The following is a 17,605-nucleotide window of genomic DNA, read 5'->3' on the forward strand; positions in this document are numbered from 1 at the left end:
GTGAAAGAAAATGACTTTTTCCAAAAAAAGGTGAAGGATTTATATTTTCGCTTTGATAAGAAATATAAAATGTTTTTTGGCAACCAAACATTAAAATGACTAACTTCCGAGAAAATCGTTTTTGTCATACCAAATAACCAGCCCTCTGTGCCACAAGTAATATTTTAGTATTCCTAATAGTGAGCGTCAATCCGGTGACCAAGTTGGTTGAGCAGTCAATATTTACAAATTACTAGTCCTATTTCCTTCTATTTGAGTCCTTAGAACAATAGTCAATTGTAGTTTTGATATTTACAATTAGACCCCAATTAAATCCTTAAGGTCCCCATCTAGGTCCCTGTCAGGATTTGTTAGAGGCAGGACAGTAACTGAATACCGTGTATGTGTCCTCTTTATCTTCATTTTAGGGTTACAAAGGTTATATGCTTCACGGTGTAGACTAACTCTGATTGAATTGCCTAAAGCCAAACTGGTCTGATTGAAGAAGTTCTGCCATAAGACACAGATGCCAATGTAGTTACATTGGTTTGTTTAACATTGGCACCTGGTAGAAATGTCAAGAAAGAGAACGGCAAGGACCGACCGCATGAAAACCGACCCGGAGTTGTTTCTAGGTAAATACATACCAGCACCAGGGAGGGGGGTTGGGGGGGGGGGGGTAACCGGTTGATTTAATGAGGATGAGTTGAGAATCTCTGAACTTCTTATGTTGGATGTAGAAATACAATTTGGAAGCATGCAGTTACATGCCAAAACAAAGTGAAGAACTGAGGCAGAAGATAGTTCATTAGAACTGATCAAAGAATTACATAGATTATCTTTAAGAATTCAAACTTACAAAAACTATGCTATGGTCACTTGTTGGTCATTACAAGGGAGACTTGTTAATCTGAAAGCAATTTGACAGTGCCTGTTGTACCAAAACGTCTAGCTGCTCCTGGAATGACTCTTGATGGTGATAAGATTTCTGCAAAAGAAAAGTTGTATGAATCTGTTCCCAGCCGACTCTGCAACCACCCCCTGCCTCCGGAGAAGCCATCAGTCATGATCCAGCAGTTCTTAAAGCCAAAGCTCGTCAGTGATTTAGCAACTGTTTTAGCTGAATCAGAGTACCTGAAATGTTTTAACAGATAGTGCACATAGACTACAAGACCAGAAAGGAATTAAGTGTGATGTTCAAGTAAATTACAAGAAAATTTAGAAAAACTCACGAGTCCATTATCACAATTTTAGACCCCTTGTTGATTTTCTTGAGGAATGATATCTTCAGAGCCACTATTTCAGCTTCCACTTTCTTCGGATTTCTCACTTGATTCCTTACTTTACTAGGCAAATCTTCCAAACTGAAACATACCAGGACAATGCATAAGTGTAAACATACATATTGAAGATTCTGTTCACATCTGCCCTAGGGGATTTCTTCCTCAGATAACTTTTCAGAGATAAATGATTTCATGAACAACATAAAAACAAGGTGAAAGCAAGTATCGTGGACCTTGTTAACTTCTCACTAGTATAAAAAGTCAATTTATCTCCAGTACTACTACCTTCTTTTGCCAAACTTGAGTATTGGAGAGTAAGCTGTCATTCTCCATTGCTACCGTTAAGTAGAATGCAGTGAGGAAAAATGAAAAAGATACAAATAAATAAAATGGAAATGTTTGGTTCAGTCCCAGTCGAGGGAAAAAGAAACAAAAAAACAATGATGTTTCTGATGGAGAATTCTCAAGAAATTAAGAGAACCTTCTTAATCCTTAAGTAAAAAGATAAGACTTCTGTTAGTCTTTATGCATGTCAGTCTAATCTATTTATCTCGACAACCTTGTTTTTGAGATGGAGCGAGTAGCGTCCTAAAACTTCCTTGGTCCAGCAATTTGGAACATTAGAATGACAGTGGAAGTACAACATGATGCGTGTAATGATAGAGCATAGTTCCCGTTTTCTTAGAGGATAACAATTCACTAAGCAAGAATATAAACTTGAAGAAACCCAACTTACGGGATAGGAATCATCTTGTTTTTAGCACTAGATGGAAGACGAGGAATTCCAGCCTTACCCTTCTCCTTCTCTGTTCTAATATCAATCAAGACATAATTCTTAGAACACATCATGTCCAGTGTTTGAGCAGGAGTTAGTTCACCTGGAAATGACATTCCAAATCAAGTTTCTCAATTCCCAAATTGACAGAAAAAACGAAAAATGGGTATCTAAGCTACAAACAACTACTTGGCATCAAGATAGTGCTATTAAAATGAACTGTGAACACAATCTCTAGTACGATAACGATTTCAGTCACTCAGGACACTATTCTTAGGAACAGAAGGATGTTGCAGAAGTTAATAACTAAATGAACCAACCTAAAGCCAATCTGATTACGTATGGTCTTACTTTTCTTTACAGAAAAGAGACAAGTTTAGTTGCTGTGAAATTTCAAGTTTCTCAATTTCCAAAAATAATTAATTTCAAAATGGCTAGACAGCTACAATGCAAATAACTGGATATCAAGACACTGCTAATCAAAAGGATTGTGAAGGCACCTCCGTCCTCCGCTCATGATGAAGAAAAATATCAGCTACCCAGGAGACATCTCTTGGTACCAGAAAGGAACTGGATAATCCATCCTACCAAGCCAATTTGCTTAGTTATGGTCTGATATTTTTGTGGTATCGCTTTTTCTTCTTAATTTAATTTTCTTATGGGAAGGGGGAAGCTTGTGAGAAAGCACTCTTTAGTTTATTTGAAAAAGTGATCACTTGAGTAGTGCCACCTACGAAACTATTAAAGAGATGTAGAAACAAGCATCATTAGTGCCTTCACGTCATTGAATTTTTCAAAACTATTACTCGCATACTATCATCTTAGTCTAATTACTTATTTCTACATTCTGGTAGAATGGAATTTACAGTATTCTAAAGCAAATTGGTTTTAAATGCATGACCAATAGCCACATGATATATGTGGTTTTGTCATTTGTATCCGTCATAGAATGGATATGTAACAGACAAATGAGTATTTGCATTTCTAATAGATACTGGCACGTATTGGTTCTTGTGACCGAGTTCATCTAGAAGATCCATAAAATATAAATATTATTCTTAGAACTATTACTATTTCTGTGTACTTTAGGAGATTCCTCTGGGGTATTACATCTATCCTTAAATGCTCCAAGTATTACGCTTTAGAGTTTTTGTTTGTTTAGACTGTATATCTCAATATCTAAAGCGATTAAGGGAAATAAACAGGAGTAAGAAAACCCATTCAATTACCCTTGTAACCACGAAGGCTGAAAGAGAGAGCGGAGAAGACAGGGGGAAGTAGGAGATATGCCAGGAATAATGTGCCACCAGCTACTGCAATAACAACTGGATCAGTTGATGAAATGGTCTCAACTGTGGATGAGGCGATTGGTTTGGCCCCTTCGATCACCTTTGATGTCTGTTGAGCAGCATCAGCCACTGTCTGCAATCAAACAATCATTTATATCCCAAAAATTAAGTAAAAGAAAGATGAAACTCAAAGCAACAGCAGGGCAAAGTCCAAGAATATCATTATCATGGCCAGAAATAAGAATGAAGCAATGAAGACTGTTTTGTTCAATATCTAGAGCTAGGAGCTTTATCAACCAAGATACTTTGTCCTCCCACATTTGACTTACATCCATGTTATTTCTTGTAGGGATAATTTCATTTTTTGGACTGCTCAAAAGAATATTAGGCAGCAAATGTATAGATTTGTATACTAAGTATAAATATATAATAGGCAGCAAATGTATAGATTTATACTAAGTATAAATATATAATAGCCAGCAAATGTATAGATTTTATACTAAGTATAAATATATATATTTTAAAATGTAGATATTTTATACACAAAATATACATATAATATACATAAACAGTGTGTAAGTTTTTTACATTTTGGCTAGCACCCGTAATTTCAGTCGAAGGGCCAAAAATGAAAAAAGCCCTTTCTTCTAAGTAAATTTCTCTGGTCCAAAAGCAATATAACAGATGGCTGGAAAGCTAATCACATTGCACAGATGAATTTAACTAACTTAGAGCATGTGAAACAAGAACTTTTATAGCCAAACCTTCGCTGCAGTCATCACTGGTTCAGAGTCCATGCCAGCACTCTGCATTGCCTCTTGGGCTTTCTTAGTGGCATCAGATATGACAGGAGAAGCATTCTTCAAAACTACCTCTCCTGCCTGCTGTACTAAAGGCAATGCCGCATCAATCCCGGGCTTGACAAAATCAATCACGGGCCCAATCACTCGGCCTGCAGTATCCAAGAAGTTCGAACCAGCCTCTTGAGCTTGATTAACTGCAGATTCTACCTGGAAAAGGAACATTATAATGAATAGCTAAGAACTAAATGTCACGAAATAAGATATATTCACAAACAACAAACACAACATAAAACTTTATGGACCTGTACCAACTACTCCAATGAATATGATGTCACACTTGGGATTTGAACGTATGACCTAAAGCAATTTCTGAACCCCCTTTGCTCCTTTACTAGAACTTTCCCTTTTGTCTATGGATTCAACAACTTATATGTAACAAATATAATTAGCTTTGCCTTATTTGCACAGTATAATTTTTCAACGAAGAGGATTCAATTGAACTCCCTCCCTTCAAGCTAGCTCCGCCCAATCACAACTGTCCAAGAAAATACTAAACTCTAATAAAAGTTAAAACTATCAGATGAATAAATTTAAGGACAAGAACTAACAGGAAATGCTGCTAGAATCACAATTAAAAAAAAAAAAAAAAAAAAAGGGAGGCTCAGGTGTTATTAGATGAAATATTTTCTAAAAGAATTAAAGAAAGCAAGCAAATTACAGAAGACAATCAGTTAAAACTAGATAATACAAGGTAGAAAGCACAACAAACTACATCTAGTGACCAAACAATCATATTTGAATAAATGGGGTTGTTAAAAAACCAACAAAATGTGAGGAGAAATTCAATTAGGGGGAAACTTGTACCTGATTAAGGGAAGAGACGATATCTTCCTTGGGTAAGCTGATTGCTCTGGCTTCATGGTTCGCAGTGAAGAGTGGAAAGAGGAAAAGAGCAGTCGATGTAGGTAGTGACACTGACACAGATTTTGAAGTAAATTGTGGTTTTTGAGAGAGTTTAGGGAGATTTAAGACTTTTGGTAAAAAAGAAGGAGATGAAGAAGGGGGAGGAAGAGGTGATTTTGCGGTGGCTGAAGCTCTAAGTGCCATCACTTTTCAGCTTCTAGCCACTGCTTAATGAGTCTTGTCTCTCTGCTTTCTGCTGGAAGTTAGTTATGAACTTATGGTGTTTGTCGTATAAGGCTAGGTACCATAGATGATGGGCAATGTGTGATGAGAATTTGAGAAACAGCTCAACGGCTGAATTTGATTTGAGTGTTCACTGGTCCTTACAATCCGACGTGGTAATAACAAAATTCTGACGAAGCCATAATCATGGTGACACGTGGATTATAAGATGAGAAAGTAGGCCCTTTTTTTTCCTATTGTATACCACATCCTTCTACATTTTGCTTATGTGGACTGGCGTAGTACTGGGTCGTAAAGTTAGTACCGGTACAACACTTTTTGAGACCTTTCATTCCTTTTACTTTTTAAGATTCTTGTTACTTCAGCTTTAACCACAGGATTTAGGACAAAGAGATATTCCTTGTGTTAAATGAGATCCACCATAAAATAAGGAAATAAAATAGAATTCGGTCCTCTAACTTTGGAGAAATGTGGAATAAGAAAGTCGTTAATAACCCAGACTTAAAAGAATACCGAGAAGAAGAGATCGATAAGAGAAGTTGAAGAGGCTAAAAGTTCAGACCAAAAATAAAAAAGCGTCACTAAGAAAGATAAGCCTAAAGAAGTAGTCAAAAACTTGACTGTCAAAGAACATGATTTTATTATTAAAACCTCAATTATGACGTTATGATTCGTTACAAATACAGTGATTACATTCCTAAGTATGAATAGAAAGAAACATACTGAAGAAAAAAGAAAGAAATTCTTGTTCAATATGAAAGTACAAAATATTGGAGGTGTAAGTGTTATTGAGCATTTTAATACTATATAAATATATTAAAGTGCTGCCTTAAAAGTGCCTAATTGTGCCATCTCTATTCCCACGTTTAGAGGCATATTGTGGCCTTAAACAGTGTTTTAAAAGGCAGTTTCAAGACTCGCCTCGGGGCGAGGCACTGGCAAAATGCCCCGAGGCTCACGTGCGGGCTTAGTTCCTGTGAGGCTTACGCCCTACAGGGGCGGAGCCATGTTAGCTCCAGGGGGTCGGCGAAAAACTACAGTGTATTTTTAAAGTTAAAATTATTTTATTATATATATATATAGAGAGAGAGAGTAAATGTTGAACCACCTGACTTCTTCGTGTGTTTACCTTTTAGAATTTTTGAACCCCCTAGATGAAAATTATGGCTCCGCCACTGACGCCCTAAGCGCTTGATTGTACGCCCTAAACACGTCTAACGCCCAACGCTCGAGGCTCGCCTAATAGTTTTTACACAAATTATATGTTAAATTCCTTAATTAAAATTGTTGACCCTCATAATTCTTTAACAAATAAATGATACTTATTGGTTTTTCATCTATAGAAATAAGAAGATTGAGTGTAACTCAAATAACAAGTCGTAGTATTGCATATTTACTATTTGAGAACATCGTGAGGGTAAATATCACTTAATATATCTTTTAAAAATACATTGTCGATCTTTACAATTCACTTGTCATTGGTCTGTTGTCCTATATATCAAAATTATCATATTTTATTATTTCGCTATTTGAAAGTAATATTCATTTTATTCATGAAGGAATAACGTTTTAATTACAATATTGATAAAGTTTATTGATATAAAATGAATAGCATGATGGTAATATTGTTTTAAGAAATTGTGATTTTTTCATTGTTTGAAAAGTTAAGATGTTAGAGTTGATTTGTATTCCATAATAGTTTTTATTTCATTGTATTGTTTATACTTGTAAAATTATGTTATATATAATTACCAGTTGTAAGCATGGGGTGGCCCAAGGGTGAGGCTAGTAAGGCTTTTGTTTTAGACCCTCAAACTTTTGAGGCCCCAAATTTTTTTACCAATTGTAGATTGTAAAAAGAAGAACAAAATATATATAACAAAAGAAAGAAAAAACACTATCTAGGTTTTAAAACTTTCACTACAAGAAAAAAGATATTTGGCAATAACATTTTTTTGTTGCCATAGATTGATTATTGTTGCAAAATGCACTTTTGGCAAAAAAAAAAAAAAAAAATCTTGCATAAACTTTTCCCAACGGCGTGCAACAACTTTTTTTTTTAATTGCCAAATGCTTTTTTGCAACAATAATCAGTACTATGGCAACAAAAAAGTTCATTTGCCAATAATAAAACTAAGTTATTGCCAAATATTAAATTTTTTGTTGCCATTTCTATACTTTCTTGTAGTGTTTGAACTAAACTACTCAAATCTTCATATTATTAAATAAAGTTTTTACGATAACATCCTAGGTAATGTCTTTAAAACACATGACTAATATCTCATTGACTTGAATTGATCCTCACTAATATAAATACTAATGTTACTATTATAATTTATTTACAGTTTTTTTTTTAATGTAATTTTACATATTTAAAAATATTTATTGTAATTATAATATTTTACGAATACTAAAAATAAATACCTAGGAGGCTTACGCCTCGCCGAGGCAAATGTAAAATGCCCTGCCTTACGCCCCCGCTTTTTTAAAACACTGGCCTTAAAACCACATCAGTTAGTGGCAATTATGCCTTGTAACTCGTTCTCACGTTAATGGTCATTAGAGCAAATAATGGCAATTATTTCTTTTGTAACATTTGTAATCACTAACCTTTTACTCACCCATATTCTTCATATTATTACCAATTTATATTCCACTAAACCATACTTTTCATCCAATTCATTACGAGGATGACTTTCTTCTCCTATAAATAAAAGTCACCCTTAACATATATAAAAGCTTTCCTAAACTTATTCGTAATAGTGAAAAAAAGTTACTCCACTCTTTTCACTATTTCAGTTTGAGTTCACTCCATCTATCGACGGTAATCTTCTCACTCTCTCAATCCACGATAATATTCCTCTCTCCATGTCTTCTTCTTCGCTGAATCTACTGAAATAAGTTACATTATATGTTCCTTTACACATTTATGGTTTTAATCACAGCATATCGAGTCAAATAAATTAGCTAGTGTTTGATTAGATACTCCGCTTTTTTCGGTTTAGTTTCGTCTGGTTTTTTTCTAATTTTGTTTTGGTTAGATATTATCAATCATCTCAGAGGTCCTGAGATTTAGAAGTTAATTTGTTTGCTTAAAATTAACTAAGTTTATTAATATCAGTAGTTTAATAATCTTTGATGTACTCAGGCTCATAAGTTTTCTATAGAGTGAATAGCTGGTAGTAACCTTTGACATACCACACTATAAGAAAGGTAGTAACAGGTTGTTTGGACGGTTGTTACCCATTGTATTGTATTGTATTGTATTGTATTGTATTGTATTGTGCTTGTTTTGATTGTTACCTTAATTTTATTGTTAAATTCATACATTATGAAACAATACGTAATTTAGAAGTTAATTTGTTTGCTTAAAATTAACTAATGCTATTCACCTCAGCATTACAAAGATGTGATACTGTGATTATTGTTAGAAATCTCAATAAGCATTCTACACTTTGCTATGCTTCATTTCCATGCCACTGAAACTGGTAATTATCTGGATTTTTTGTTCATTCTCTCAGATGAGGTCCAAACTCCATGACTTAGCCAAGTGAAGAGCCAAATGGGCCTTCGCTGGTGTGTAGAAAAAATATATTGGAGAGTTCTTGAAAAAGTGAGAAAAATAAAAGAGAGTTTATTTAGTTGAAGGAAGGTGTTCTTTTTTGTGGAGCTTTGGACTCAACATCTTGTCCAGAGTTTATTGAGTTGTACGACGTGGTCGGGCTGTTGTATCTTGGAGCGGACAAGTTAGGAAGATTACTGCTGGATCGGTAAACTGTTGCTACAGTGGGCATGAATCTCCTTAAAGAGAGCGAGATATCCGCGCCTCAGCCTGAAGATACTTTTATTTCTTCATTTTATTTTTCAATTATAATTTCAGTTGTATTATCACCGACAGGAGGCATATCCTATTCCTCATTTTAATCTCTGTAGTCAATGAGTTGAACATGATCAAAAGTTTTCTACTCTACAGACGGCATACAAGGACATTTAGAATTTACTTAATTAATAAATTTCTGAGAAATATATAGGGGAATTGTTTAAAAGTTCACATGTTTTTTTCATAAGCTATTTTACTATTTGAGGAAAATATATGAGTCAACATTTTATGCTTGTAGGTTGTAAAGGTTTCCAGCTTGACCATGCAAGTAGAACATATTTCAACAATCACCCACTGGCTACATAGTATATTCTTCCTCATTTTAATCTCTGTAATCAATGAGTTGAACATAATAAATTTTTAATTCATACGAGTTATATGACATTGAACCTAATTAGCTAGGTGCGTGTAGTATACATACAAATTCCTTTTGGGAGATAAAATGGACCAGTGTCCAATCATGTTGGGTCAAAACCCATTTATTTTAGCCCAACAAAATTGACCCAAATTGAGACCTAGATCTGAATTGATTGGGCTGGCTCGTTTAGCCCAATTCAAAAGTTAAAGGAAAAACACAATCAACACCCACTTGATTCTGAAATGCAAGTTTTTATCAAAAACACGAAACTAAATAAACATAGAATATAAGATAGCATCATATGTAATTTTATTGCTTGTAGCCAGCTATACTAAATCCCTTATGGCTGTGGCTACAGGTAGGGAAGACTAAAAATGAGCAACTGCTTGTTATTATTTTTTTTTAAAATTCTGATGTACGGATCAACTTGCGCGCATCTCGATTGATTCCACTTCCATGGGCAGTAAGTATACTGTGGAACAATGAACATAGTATTCTTTGATAAATATTAAAATAACCAGATTTCAGCAGTGTCTAAATCTTGAATTATGGAAACAATAAACATGAGAAACACAGATCAACCAAGGACATTTTAAAATGTGAGAGTTATTTTGAACAGTGCATGACAAATCCAACAAGCACTTTGACGTAAGCATCTGTTAAGGTATAATTGATGAGAACTGAAGTATCAGAGTATTAAAATCAGAATGTTCTAGGAGACTAACAAAGACATACACTATGTGACAACAGCAAAATATTAGTTTTTCAGCTTTCTGAGAGGAGAGAGAGTGAAGTCTAATTCAGAAGAAACACAAAGGCTCTATTCATTTTTGGACTTTTGATGAGTTAATTTTGTTTGTTGCCTCTTGGAAGTACTATGCCCAGGGCATTAGTTGTACTAAACCTTAATCATTAAAGTTAATCATATGACAGCACATGACAAATAGCACTTGTAGCTTAGCACCTTAGCCTACAATAACAAGTACTTTTTATTTACAAGCTTAATAAGGTAACATGAAAAGTAAAGTAATAAAATGCTATGACCTCTTAAATTGCACTGATAGTGTAAAATTTACTTTTGTGATCAATATGTATAATTTAAGTACATGCAACGAATGTGTGACATCATTAATGTTCCATTGTGATGCAGTAATACAAAGTGGTTAGTTTCGGTGGAAAAAAGAATTAATGTTCCACTTTGATATTCTCCTTGCAAACGGTCTCTTGCTTCTTCTTCATTCCCACTCTACTAATTTTCCGTACTAGATGTCAGTAGAGAACTTTTAGTACTTTTTAATTTTTACTTTATAAATATTAATTGGACATGAGTTTAAACTGAGTGACGTGGTCATTGAAGAGTTATAGTCTGTTCAAACTTATTTGAAATTGAGAAGTTGTTGTATTTCAGTAGCAATCATGGACATTTATTAACATGTACATTCTATTCATGTCCTGATATTGAAGCTGTGACTTTGTAGATCAAGGAGCTGGGATTGCTTCGCACTAGGTGGGGTTGCTAATTCACTATCAACTTAATCATTTTGGATTTTTATAATTTTTTAACTACTCGAAAACTACTAAAATACTCAATAAAGACAACCAACACACCATTATATACAAACCACTGCTACCCTATCCTCCTAATCATAAAACAAACCACTTTTCTAGGTAACCTCCCCTCTTAAGTATAGAATGGAAAGCTCATCCAAAATTATCCAAGAAAAGCAAGTGACAAAAAGAGGTCCAAAGCTAGTTTCCTCAAATGATGGGAGGAAATTTATTGGAGTGAGACAAAGGCCATCAGGCAGATGGGTTGCTGAAATCAAGGAATCTTCACAGAAACTAAGGCTATGGTTAGGTACTTTTGACAAAGCTGAGGAAGCTGCTTTGGCTTATGATAGTGCTGCACGTCTCCTTCGTGGAAGAAATGCTAAAACAAATTTCAAGAAACCCCATGAAGAAAACTGCAGCTTGTTGGAAAAAAATCCAAGATTATATCAACTTCTTAAACATGCCATCATGAAGAAACTTGCAGGAAAGTGTCAAAATAATGAAAGTTTAGAAACAGAACCATTTAGTCAAGAAAGTATAGTTTGTGAAGATCAAGTTCGAAATAAAGAAGAGATCTGTGGGGTCCAATTACAGGGAAGTTCAAAGGTTTATTCTTCAGTGATTGTTGCTCCTTCTTTTAGTGCTGGAAGAGAAGAGGAAGAAGAAGAATGATGGATTACAACAGCTCCTTTTGATATAACTTAGTAGTAAAATTTATCATATTTCTTGTTTCTGCTTAGACCAGTTTTAATCCAATACATATTTACTTTCTGATACCAAAGTTTATTTGTTGTTTTCCTTTTATGCTTCTGCCTCCAAACTAGTGAGCTATATTTTGGGATCTTTGACCATTTTAGTCACCATTAAGTTAAAATTCACCCGCTAAGCTATAATATTTTGTTTTTCTGTATATACTCAGTGTATAGTAAGTGTATAATCAGTGTACATACTGATTATATAGTGATTAATTGTCTACTGTATACTAGCTAAAATTTATTTATTATAAGAACATTAGAGTTTTTTGACCTTTGTTTGACTGTTAATAATGTAAAATTCATAATATATCTGCCAAAGAGAAAAGCTATCAACCATTGGGCTACATACGTCATAACAAAGAAGAGCACAATTGCACGGTTTGGGTAATATGCACGATTGTCCTTCGTACAGACTGGTCTTTAATTTTTGTCCCTCAATTTGTTGGTCATTAATTTTAGTCCTTCGCTTAAAAGGTGGCTGAAAATATTCCGAGACTATGGGTTTGGAACCCAGTAGAGTAATATTTTCGCAAGGTTCATAGATATTTTTTTCGCAAGGCATAGGTTTCTATGAACCTATGCCAAAGACGGCAGACTTTGCCTTGTAAGGCAAACTTTTAGCTATGCCTAAAAGTCTGCCGGTTCCGGCAGACTTTTTGCAAAAGTCTTGCCTTGAGAAATTATTGTTTTTTTTTTTTACTGAGCGGGAGTTCGAACCTAGAACCTCGGGATATTTTCGGCCATCTTTTTAAGCGAAGGACAAAAATTAAATACCAGCAATTTGAGAGGAAAAAATTAAAGAACACCCCAAAAGAAGGGCAATCAGAGCAAAAAAATGGCATGGTTTTCCTTCAAATGGACTAGTCTTTAATTTTTCTCCTTCAAATTGGTTGGTCTTTAATTTTATCCCTCAAAATCGAACTTGTTCTTTAAGGGAGCTTGCTAGCTTGTGAATATTATGATGCATAATTTATGCCCCTCTTGGCATAAGTTCGATTTTGAAGGGAAAAAAATAAAAACTAGCCTATTTGAAGGATAAAAGTTAAAGGCCAATACAAAATAGGTACAAAAGTGGAAATGACCCGAAGTATAGGTCCATGCTTTTATGGGCCAGGATTCTTTTTTTTTTTTTTTTTTTTTTGGTAATTAACTGACCGTGTATATTAATCACCATCACCAAGTAAATCGTTACAAAGCCATAGTCCAGCTAACACAGCTTGCTATCTCAACTATTGTCCACAAAGGAGAAAACCTATAGAGAAACTATCCAGCACTTTAAAGTCTATAACTATGCATCGCTTGCTGTAGTCCTGGCGGAGCCCTTACACTTGAAACAGAGGCCACCTCTCTTGCAATGCTATCCCAGTCCCGAAAACGTTGCTCGAAGATTCTCAAGTTTCTTTCTGTCCAGACTGCATACACAACTTTAGTAAAAACCAGTCTAAAAATAGTAGCCTTCTGAGTTCTTCCTTTGGCCTGCTAAATAGCCCAGTGTTGGTATTGCTCCCAATTTGGCCAGTTGACAATGTCCCTTTTCATCCAGTTTAAAACTTTCTTCCACACGTGTTTTGTCTACGAACAGGCAGTGAATAGATGGACTTTGTTTTCATGAGCCTGTTGGCATAAGATACACATAGGATCTATTTTGATGCCCCATTTGATTATCCTGTTCGAAGTCAGCAGATTACCATGAAGATGAAGCCACATAGTAAAGATTGCCTTTGGCCGTGCATAGTTTTTGAACATTAGACTCTTCCATCTCATAGGAGGATTATCTCCTAGCAGCTGCAGATAAATCTGTCTGATGATGCTCTTCTCGGGCTTGATGTGGTCCATTAAAGGAGCAAGAGTGTCTCTGGCAGCAAAAATCATTCTCACCATCCAACACGATTGCTTAGGAATTGGAATATCTTGAATAGTAGCCCCTTTTGTGTAGTAAGCATGTATCCACCGTATCCAAAGTTTATCTTGTTTACGAGCTAAGTCCCAATATGTTTTTGCAATGGCAGCTTTATTCCACAACTGAAGGTTCACCAGATTTAGGCCACCAGTGGATTTTGGCATACAAATTCTCGTCCAAGCAACCAAGGATTTCTTAGTAATCTCATTTGCTCCTGACCAAACATAGCTTCTACAATAACCGTCAATCACCTTAAGTATTTTTGCTGGGATGACGAATAATTGTGCCCAATAAGCTTGAATCCCAAATGTGACAGTCTGAACTAGTTGCACCCTGCTAGCGTAGGAGAGTTTTTTGGCTGTCCATGATGATAGCCTACAGTGATCTTATCGATGAGAGGCTTCCATTGCATAAATGATACCTTCTTAGTTGATAGTGGTATGCCGAGGTATTTGAAAGGCAGCTCCCCTTTACCGAAGCCTAAGTGTTGCAGAATATCATGTTGTATTGATTGGGAGACTCCACCAAAATATACTGAGCTCTTCCCAAGGTTTGCTTGCAGGCCAGAGGACTTTGAAAATTCAGTAAAACAAGCATACAGAGCCTTAACCGATGGCAGGTCTCCTCTAGTGAAGAGTAAGAGGTCATCGGCGAAGCTGATGTGGGTGATCCTCACCTTTGCACATTTGGGATGAAAATGAAACTCTTTGTTCTCCACCAATCCAGCTAGACATCTGCTCAGGTATTTCATAGAGATGGCAAATAAGAAGGGGGAGAGTGGGTCCCCTTTAGCAGCCTCAAAAGGAACAGTGGACTCACCATTAATAAAGATGGTGTAGTATGGGCCAGGATTCAGAACTCACTAAATGGAGCTAGTTTTGGTCCAAGGTTTCTTGATCTCATTGGGCCTAAGCGTTTGACATAGACAATTTTCTAATGCATGGAGTATTTGTTTCATAATTTTCTTCATGAATCATGAGTATTTCAACTTTAACAAGAAATGAAGAATTTGATATTAGAAACTGGTTTGAAGAGTATTTTAACGGAAACAATTTTCACCTCACAAAACTTTAATCTTTTTTTCCAATTTCAACTTCAAAGTTCAAATAGACATTCAACTTTAACCAAATAATGTCCAAACGCACAACATACAATTTTCAAAACAAGATGAGGAATTTAAAACTCTTTTTAAGTTCAAAAATTATCATCTGACCACTTTTCATTTTTTTGGTTAATTTTCGCCCACCTTGCACATATATCTCTTGCCATCTCACAACTGCCAATCCAAGAAGCAAATATATACTTCAGTTAGTTAGAAACTTTATCAAGTACTGCTTAAACGTAGGGTTCAAATGTCATCAATGCCTTCCGCTTATTACTTTTTTCTGTAATTCACGGGTCCTCTCCTCCCAAAAGAATTATTAAAAATTTCAGTGAGAGATATGAATTCGATGCATCTTTTTATTTTTTATGATTTAATCCGAGTGATCAAGGATTGATTGTCATGTAACTATAGGTTATCTCTTAATTATCATAAGCACCATTAATTAACCTTCGAGCATAATTTCGAGTGGGGTGTATATGTGGTGCACGCAAACAAATATCATTTCACCATCAAAGAATGTCATTATATTGCTGTGACGGATATGTTTTTGTCACAGTCTGCTCCATTCATTTGGAATTATTCATCTCCCCTTAATGTCAATCTTGCTATTATTGTCATGTCCATTATCACCTCTTTGTCAATTGCATCATGTTCCCGAGGGGGCCAAACATTTAATTAAGCTCCACTTGTCAAGGACCATTTCATAGAAACTATTTTCAAAGCAAAATCTTTATGTTCATTAAATGAGGACACTATTTTTTTTCACTCGAAGAAGCGTGCAATATGATAGATTAGCTCGTCACAGGTAACGAAATAGACATATGCAAAAAGAAAAGAAAAAACGGAGAGGTTTTTGTGCCACACTAATTTTAGCCACAATAGCTCAAATGAGGGTAGTTCAATAAATCCACGTGAATATCTACGTTAAATTAAATAACTTATTCTTGGTTTATGTCATTTTTACCTTTTCTTCCCAAAGTTCATTAATTCAAAATTTGCATGGAATTCTCTCTCATCAATTCAATTTTGTGTTTTTTTCCCAATGCATTAAGAATCTCAAAAGATGCACCCATACTTTTCTTTCTTAATTACTGAAAACAAAAATCTATTCTTTATTAAAAAAACTTTTAGAGAATTTTCATATATGGATTACTTAGTTACTTGTAATTTAAAATTAATTCTTATAGTTATAACTTTAAAATAATCACATATGTTAGTCATTTTTCCTCTAAAAATTTTTGAACTGAGAAATTTCAAAAGTTTAAGCTATAAGTTGAATGTAACTTTATTGTTCTTTCATTGCCATTGCATAGGAGAATTCAAAAATTGACAGTCGCGAGTAGACTATTACATTTATAGTAAATGAGTCAATAGTTTAAAAATGATAATAACATTTATATTCAAACGGTTCGCGATTGATTCAATTATTATAATAAAATTTTGTTTAAAAATATTTAAGCAATCAAGAAACCTAAATTTGTTGAATTTATTACAAAATTCTCTCCCTTTTTTTTTTTTTTTTTTTTTACAATGAATAAAATTTGAAGATAAATGATAAATAAATTCTTTCTATTCTTAAAACTGTTCATATTAATTAGACAAGTTGATGAAAAATCTATAGCTTTATTTTGATATTTTTGGTTAGATTTAATTGATTACTTTATTATTTTTAATATTTTATGGTATTAATCTCTTTTTGTTAATATTATATTTTAAAGATATTAAGATTACTAAAAAGTACTCAAAGGCATTTTTGACAGCTGTCACATTTTTAAATAATCAAATCAAAAGAAAATAAATGCACATTAACTAATTAAAGTCACTAGAACTATTAACAACAACAACAACAACCCAGTGAAATCCCATAACGTGGGGTCTGGGGAGGGTAGAGTGTACGCAGGCCTTACTCCTACCAAGATAGGACGGCTGTTTCCTAAAGACCCTCGGCTCAATAAAAAGCATAAAAAAGGTCAGATAAGGCTAAGAAATTCAAAGCGATGTGAAAATGTAAATAACGAAAGCTACACAGATAAAATAGGATAATCAAAGTACAGAAAATAGCAGAAATCGAAGTGACACAGATAACAGATAATAGCAGAAATCAGAGCACAAGAAATTATACTGCGATAATGCGACTACTAATAAGGAAGGATAACGAGCCTATCTACTAGCCTTCTACCCTAATCTGGGTCCTCCAAACCCTCCTATCTAAGGTCATGTCCTCGGTAAGCTGTAACTGCGCCATGTCCTGTCTAATCACCTCTCCCCAATACTTCTTTGGCCTACCCCTACCTATTTTGAAACCATCCATGGCCAGCCTCTCACACCTCCGCACTGGAGCATCTGTGTCTCTCCTCTTCACATGACCAAACCATCTCAGCCTCGCTTCCCGCATCCTGTCTTCCACCGAGGCCACTCCCACCTTGTCCCGAATAGCCTCATTCCTAATCCTGTCACTCCTGGTGTGCCCACACATCCATCTCAACATTCTCATCTCGGCAACTTTCATCTTTTGAACGTGAGAGATCTTAACTGGCCAACACTCCGCCCCATACAACATAGTCGGTCTTACCACTACTTTGTAGAACTTGCCCTTAAGTTGTGGTGGCACCTTCTTGTCACATCGCACTCCGAAAGCGAGCCTCCATTTCATCCACCCTGCCCCAATACGATGTGTGACATCATCATCAATCTCCCAACAAGTTCAATTAAATTTTTTAACTCTTATTCTAAATTAAGGGTGAAAGATAACTTGTAGTATAAAAGAATAGAAGAACAAGA

The 17,605-nt window shown here is 35.0% G+C and overlaps 3 protein-coding genes across 3 annotated transcripts; 1 reads left to right on the plus strand and 2 right to left on the minus strand.

Moving 5' to 3' along the window:
• Positions 1–768: 768 nt before the first annotated feature.
• Positions 769–5,345, minus strand: LOC132055811 (calcium sensing receptor, chloroplastic). The gene is made up of 6 exons (XM_059447808.1): positions 4,994–5,345; positions 4,091–4,336; positions 3,267–3,459; positions 1,999–2,140; positions 1,212–1,343; positions 769–1,113 (listed from the first exon to the last, which is right to left on the minus strand). The coding sequence occupies exons 1-6, from the start codon at positions 5,234–5,236 to the stop codon at positions 885–887; spliced, it is 1,185 nt and encodes a 394-aa protein (XP_059303791.1). The 5' UTR covers positions 5,237–5,345; the 3' UTR covers positions 769–884.
• Positions 5,346–11,205: 5,860 nt separating this feature from the next.
• Positions 11,206–11,736, plus strand: LOC132057529 (ethylene-responsive transcription factor ERN3-like). Its single transcript, XM_059450169.1, has one exon. It carries the CDS (start codon positions 11,206–11,208, stop codon positions 11,734–11,736), a length of 531 nt encoding a protein of 176 aa, XP_059306152.1.
• A 1,358-nt stretch (positions 11,737–13,094) lies between these two features.
• LOC132057530 (uncharacterized) lies at positions 13,095–14,470 on the minus strand. The gene is made up of 3 exons (XM_059450170.1): positions 14,194–14,470; positions 13,508–14,077; positions 13,095–13,231 (listed from the first exon to the last, which is right to left on the minus strand). The coding sequence occupies exons 1-3, from the start codon at positions 14,468–14,470 to the stop codon at positions 13,095–13,097; spliced, it is 984 nt and encodes a 327-aa protein (XP_059306153.1).
• Between the last annotated feature and the right edge of the window lie 3,135 nt (positions 14,471–17,605).

The sequence above is a fragment of the Lycium ferocissimum genome, chromosome 5 (assembly GCF_029784015.1).
Source record: "Lycium ferocissimum isolate CSIRO_LF1 chromosome 5, AGI_CSIRO_Lferr_CH_V1, whole genome shotgun sequence".
In the NCBI taxonomy this organism is placed as follows: Eukaryota; Viridiplantae; Streptophyta; class Magnoliopsida; order Solanales; family Solanaceae; genus Lycium; species Lycium ferocissimum.